Genomic DNA, 7,179 nt, shown 5'->3' on the forward strand with positions numbered 1-7,179 from the left:
ATTGCATATCTTGATATTAATGTCCAGCACTTTTGTTTTGTTTGTTCTCTATACATGATGCATAAGATTTTTAATAGTTCTGATCATCCTTTGCATTACATCTTCCCAGAGAGTACCATCCAGCTCCTAATGCATGGTATGCAGTTAATTCTATTAGTCATACCTTATCCAACATAACGGTCAATACTACTCAGTATTCTAGAAGTTTTATTACAGCTACCAGCAAGTTGTGGAATTATTTTCATAATCAGGCAGTTGAATTGTTTGAAATTCAATAGTTAAGACTTACAGTAAATATTTTTATGCTGCACAGACTGACGTAAGTCTCCTGTTATAGAGTCTGTATGAAAAAATTAATTTAAATTTTGTGAAAATATTCCATATTGATAGTTCATAACTTGTCTTGTTTATTTATTTAATTTCCCAACTGAGCTATTTCTCGCTGTTTGAGCTCTTGGGATTAGGAAGACCTGGTTTCCATCTAGGGTTGTAGCTCAGCTAGTAATAACAATAATAACATAGAAATTAGCAAGTACTCCATTATCTTTAAAATCAAATTGCATAATGTAAGTAAATGTCTCAATAGTCTGATTAAAAAAAAAAAAAGAAATGTGGTTCCTTGGTAACCAGGTGACGTTAACATAGGTGTTTCTGAGAAGCATGTGAACAGATCACTTGACGCCAGAGAAAGTATACAGTGCACGCTTGACTGAGGATATGAAACATGTCACGGAAAAAAGACCAGAGCTGGATGGGACGTCAGGGACAATGTAATGTTTGTTAATGAAAAAAAAAATTGCCATGACTTAGTAATGGAGGAAGGAAAATAGTTTAAATGTAACTGAAGAATTCTTGTTATGATAAACAGACAATTACCCTTTTAAGATGAAATGAAAACAGGTGCTAGACTGCAGGTGGATGAGATCATTTAAATCTTGAAAATTTTTCACTTAACTTATGTTCTTAGTACTTTAGAAAGGTGTAACCTAACCAGTAAGTTTCATTCGCAGATACTACAGCTGGAATCAAAGTGTTCTGATGTGAAATAAGACTTAATTTGCTCACAGAAAGCAAGACCCTGATTTGGCCTTGTGAAAACACCTGTGAGTGGTGCAAGCCATAATGACATTCATCACTCACTTAAAAGGAACTTTTAACTTCTTTCAGATTATCTTCCATGTGATGAGGGTTGGCTTAAGCTTGGATCATCCTGTTACTTCTTCAGTAAAGACAATTTTACTTGGCATGAAAGTCGGGAGAAATGCATTGCTATGAATTCTGACTTGGTCAAAGTAACTACTGATGAAGAGAATAACTTCCTGCGTGGTAAGTATCCATTTGAGCACAAGCAGTAATGTCTATTGGATTAGTGTGCCAAAGAAGTCATAGTTCTAAGAACATTTTACCGTTAAAGTCTTTGGGAAATAGAGTATTAAGAAACCAACTGTGAAACCTCTCACATTCTCTTCTCGTTTTTCTATATCTTTATCCAAAAAACTTATCTTATGTTTACAATATTGTTTTATTCAGAAACATAAAATTATTGCTAAAAAGACTGAATGGTGTTAAATAATAACTCTTCAGTAGAGTTTACAATTGGTTTTATTGAATATGGGTGAGCGACTACAACGCAATGATAAGAACAATAGACAGAGACATCTGTCGTTAGCACAATGAAATATTTTGTAGTGTTCACTACATATGAAAAGAAATTAAGATGATCGTTTACGAATTTCGTTAGAATATTTTTGCCACATATCCTTGAGAAAATTTTCAGTTTTAATAAATTTAAATCTAGTAATATTTCGTGTTTAATTGAGAAAACTGATGCCTATTATTGAGCATGTACAGATTTATATTTCATATTAATGTTTTTTTTTTAATACTATAAAAGTTAAATAACAATAATTGATGTAGCATGTAAGGAAAGGCACAAGCTTTAACTTGTTTTTTCTCATTCTTCTTCCTATCTAAACAGTGTCATCGAGCACAGCCATTTAGTTTACATCTTAAATCACAGGAGCTTTTGACCACCTTCCCTTGCAATCTTCTAGGAAAGAATATCTTTGAAGACATTTTAAAACTTATATCTTATGTTATAGAGACGAATATAAAGACAGATTTTCAGTTCATTCACTCATTTACTTTGCAGATCATTTGGAGGGTTACATTTTCTGGGTAGGATTGAATGACATTGATGTGGAAGACACCTACGTTTGGACTGACGGGACTCCCTACAAGATGATCAAATCATGGTAAAGATTAAAAATATTTTTTACACTAGTCCACCAGAAAAATATTATTATTATTATTATTATTATTATTATTATTATTCATGTTGGTGTTGTTGCTGTTCTTATTGTTGTTGTTGTCGCTATTAGCTTACCTATAACCATAGTTGTAAAAACAGCATGTTACAAGCTCAAGGAAGAGCTCTAACAGGAGAAAATAGCCCAGTGAGGAAAGAAAAAAATCAAACATAAAATATTGCGCCCCAGCGTACCCTTAAGCATATGAACTGCAATCCGTGACATTGGATGATCATTGTACAGAGGCTATGGCGCTATTCAAGACTAGAGAGTCTCTTCTACCCTTACAAAGTGGAAAGTAGCCACTGGACAATTTGAGTGCAGTAGTTGATCCCTTCATTAAAGAAGAGTTGCTTGGTTATGTTTGTGTTGTCAGGAGTATGAGGAAAGAGGATAATGTATAAAGAATAGGCTGTAACGAGAGAGGGATCCTCTTTAGTACTCCGTGGCCAGTTGTACGACACACTGATACTCTAGCAGTAGCATCTCAACGGGTGGTTGGTGGTTTGGCCAACCTAGTACTATCAAACAACTGGAACTACAAGTTAAAGAAGCTGTAGGCCTAAATGGGAAGGAGTAACAAATAGGATGAAGCTTTATTACTGACTGATGAAGTGGAGAAAAATTAAGATCCTAGGTAGGTCTGAGGAGTTCATCATCTGTATAATAAATCGATATGTTCAAAATCTCACACACACATTGGCCAAAAAAAAAAAAAAAAAAATGCAATATCTCAAAAATTGGTTCGCAGTAAACTTCATCAAATACGACTTTGATTTCAATCAGTTTTGTCCTCTACAGTTATTGGCATGGGGTAATTTCCTCTCCTTCCAAGTCGGCAGATCAAACGGTACTGGAATCAGTCTTATGAGTAGAACTGAAGTCTGAAACAAAAGAGAGCTGGTGCAATGACTGGATGAAACAGAGAGATGTTAAGCGGTATGTGGAAAAGAGCGGGGAATTGACATTCTTGACCTCAGAGGACCTTTTGTAAATTTTAGCAGATGATCATGTGAATGGGATTGTGCTTAATATGTTATAGGCATGCGGTTGTAGCAGGATTGCCTGATATTGGCTGTTGGGAGTGTGTGGACAGATAACAGAGTAAGGGTTAGGCTGTAAATTGAGTGAGTTAGGTCAACCTAATGTAGGGCATAATTGGGGGTCTAGCGTTTTTACTTGGAACACAACTTAAACGACAACCACGTACTGATCATGCGTTGTATAAGGAAGGAAAAATAAAGTAGTGACAGGTATTGTAACTTACCTTCCTTCCAGGTGGGCTCCTGGTCAGCCGGACTATAGTCATGAAAGATGTATCAATTACTGGGCTTCAAAGGACAATCGCTGGAACGACTCACGTTGCAGCAATACATTTAGGTAAAGTATAAAACCGTCCAAGTAGACGTAACATTTTACTTAACTTAGTGACAATCATTGATCAGGAATAAAATCTTAAAATGATGCCCCTAACACCTACATACTTTGAAATTACGTTGCTCTTTACTGCATATTGATTTGCCTAGTGGTTAATGAAGTTGAAATATCATCATCAACATCTCTACAATCAAGAGTTTAAAAATTAACTGAGATTCCCGGTATCAAAATGAAATTTTCCTTCAAAACAAATGTTATATAATTCCTATTTTATTCTGCCAACAGGTACATCTGTGAGAAAACTTTCTTCTCGATTGATGTCTGAACTCTAGTGTCTCTTATAAAATGATGTATTCAGATTTGAACATGACTTGGTAGAAACATGGCAATATCAGCTGGTTTTACTTACACATATGAAAATGGATTGTAATTACCATTTTCTTTTATATTTTTTATTATAGGCTTTTTTTCTGGGAGGACATATCCCACGTTCATGTTAATATTTCTTCAAATATCAATAATTCGGTGATTGTCATCTTTAAATTTGCATGTCCAATTATATTTTGAGGCTTAAACCAAATGTTTGGTTACCCTCTTTGTAGATCGGAAATACACTTCAGAAGTTTAAACTTGGAAACTGTTTTTTTTTTTTTTTTTTTTTTTTTTGAACAGGGTGACAAAACTCTCACTTTATAGTTTATATAATTTATGTCATATCTATTCTATTTTTTTTACTGATCTCGAAATATTCTACATTATTCAATCATTTCAATCGTAGTCTATTTATTTCCCTGTTTCCTCTCCTTATTGTTTTTTTCCCTGTTAAAGCCCTTGGGCTTACAGCAACTAATTTTCAAACTAAGGCCGTAGCTTCACTATTAATAATAATAATAATAATAATAATAATAATAAAAATATAATAATAATAATAATAATAATAATAATAATAATGTCCTGTAGTGTCTCCTGTCAGACACTGATGTTTGAGTGCAAAGCAGGTTAGAGCCATGACCTGTGCTTATAGCAGTGGAAATATATTTTGACAAATAAAATGCTTTGAGAACTTGTTCTATTATTCTTTAATTCGTTCCTGGTGGTCTCCTGATGCTCGTACTGTACTGTCTCACTCTGAATCCTGGCTACAGTGTCCATTCAAACCTGAATACAAAAAAAAGGTGCATATTTTCAAATTTCTTTATGTTTTTTGTTTCATCTCGTAAAAAAAATGTCAAAAAAAAAATTTCATTTTTTTTCAATTAATTTTTTTTGGGGGGCGATAGGAAAACTCTTGTCGTTTTTTCTATTTCTACAATCATCCAGAATTATAATACTTTTTTAATAAAAAAAAATGGTCCATAAATAAGGAAGTAGTTAGCAATTTGATAACGAAAAATACTATTTTGAGAAATAACAGTTTAAAGTTTTGATGTACTCACATTTGTTGGTAAAGCTGATCTGGAAAGTGTACAAGGCTCCTGGTCCCCTCTTTTATAAAAAGATATTATCCCCTCTGTTAGACATGGTTATTTTTCTATTGTTGCAAGGGGGGGGGGGGGTTCATAGTATGCCAGTCTACTCATTGTTGCCAGTTTTAGTACCCTACCTGGCTCCTGGCTGATATGCATCTCCTTTGCTTGCATATACTTTCGTTTTCTTTTTCGGTGGAGCAATAGATATGCTCTTTCTTCTTTTTTCTTTTAGTGTTAGAGTTTTTAGACATTGCTTTGTTGCATCTTTCATTACTGGGATTAATGAGCCAGCAATGTATCCTACATTGTACTCAATTGCTGCAATATGGTAGGCAAAAGTGGCAGTATCTTTTCCATGATATGTTTTCAGGTTCTTCACATTTACACTTAGTAATCAAAGTAACATCTAAATTCTGTCTTTCAAAATCAAGTTCAATTTTGCTGCTACAATCACTGCATATGACTCTTTCATTGAAACATCTTAGTGTCTTTTTTGATAAGCAAATTATTTCATCATCATCATTTTGTTCACTTTGTTTCATCATACTCTGTTCTTTTTTCGCTCATGTATTCTTTCATGAGTTCACCTCGCCGTTCAGCTCCAGCACAAACAGCTGGTGTGGAGCACGTGTCACTAACAACACAAACACTTGTTGCATCATCATTCATATCACTAATATTATTAGAGCAAATTGTATCATCTTCATCATCTGATAGCACTAATGATAAGTCCTCCTCAATATCATCAAATAAGCCCACGGTTTGACTTATATTCGTAGGAATCCTGTAAAACATATTTGTAGGAAAACTAGTTTTTATCATTTCACAAACACGTGGAGACAAGGTCACAGAAGAGTCTACCACGTTTTCCTCCTCTTCATGGTTTTTTCTTTTGTTTTCCTCAAGTTTCTGCCTTCTCTTTTCATTTAAATTCTGCATGTTTTTAGCAGACACTAAACGCAAGTTAGACCACTTCCTCTTAGGCATGATTAGTTGCCAAAAACTAGCAAAAAACACTATATAAACAGACGTTAGCTGATCGAGACTGAGAGCACATGTGTGGTCAAACCGACTCACTATATTGATTGGGTAAGCACTGCCTTGTAGAATCAAAAGTGAAAGTGTGTGACTGTGTGCTTTCACGTAAAAAGGAAAAAATATCATACTGTAAAAAGCAACATACAATCCAATATCAAAGAAACCAATTGCAAAATAACTAGGTCGCTGGATGATAGGGCTGTCAGGTAGATTCTTGGGTTAGCATATTCATGCACAAAACTGCAATTTTTACCTACTAAAATACTCCATATTGCTTTCATCTTTCGTCTGGCAACAGTACACACCTCGAGGCTAAAGGAGAGCGGTAAAACTAAAATTCGTGATTTTGACCCCAAAATCGAGTTTCTTCCCTTAATATCTTGACAATGTTCAGAAGCTGCTGATGATGATGATTATTATTATTAGTATTATTATTATTACTTGCTAATCTACAATCTTAGTAGGACCAGCAGGATGCTTTAAGCCCAGGGGCTCCAACTGGGATAATAGCCCAGTGAAGAAAGGAAACTAGAAAAACTGAAATATTTTAAGAACAGGAACAACGCTGAAATAATTGTTTCTTTTATGAAATATAAAAAACTTCAACAAAGCAAGAGGAAGAAAGACAGGATAGAATAGTGTACCCGAGTTAACCCTCAAGCAAGAGATCTTTAACCCAAGACAGTGGAAGACCATGGTACAAAACTATGGGACTACCCAACACTAGAGAACAATGGTTTGATATTGGAGTATCCTTTTCCTAGAAGAGCTGCTTATCATAGCTAAAAGGTCTTCTCTAACCTTACCGAGAGGAAAGTGGCCTCTGAAAAATTACAGTACAGTAGTTAACCCTTTGGTTGAAGAATTGTTTGTTAATCTCAGTGTTGTCAGGTGCATGAGGAAAGAGAAAAGTCTGTAAAGAATAGGCCAGACTATTCGGTGTATGTGTAGGCAACGACAAAATTAACCGTAACCAGAGAGAAGGA

The 7,179-nt window shown here is 34.6% G+C and overlaps 1 protein-coding gene across 1 annotated transcript in view; it reads left to right on the plus strand.

The window, feature by feature from the left end:
• Window positions 1–4,751, plus strand: part of LOC137616922 (perlucin-like protein) — a 13,446-nt gene extending 8,695 nt beyond the window's left edge. Inside the window, exons 3-6 of the mRNA XM_068346798.1 lie at window positions 1,168–1,326; window positions 2,153–2,255; window positions 3,588–3,689; window positions 3,972–4,751. Of these exons, the coding sequence (XP_068202899.1) occupies window positions 1,168–1,326; window positions 2,153–2,255; window positions 3,588–3,689; window positions 3,972–4,011 (404 nt within the window). The 3' untranslated portion in view covers window positions 4,012–4,751. The remainder of the gene's footprint in view (window positions 1–1,167; window positions 1,327–2,152; window positions 2,256–3,587; window positions 3,690–3,971) is intronic.
• Window positions 4,752–7,179: the final 2,428 nt, after the last annotated feature.

This window comes from Palaemon carinicauda, chromosome 23, assembly GCF_036898095.1.
Source record: "Palaemon carinicauda isolate YSFRI2023 chromosome 23, ASM3689809v2, whole genome shotgun sequence".
Classification (NCBI taxonomy): Eukaryota; Metazoa; Arthropoda; class Malacostraca; order Decapoda; family Palaemonidae; genus Palaemon; species Palaemon carinicauda.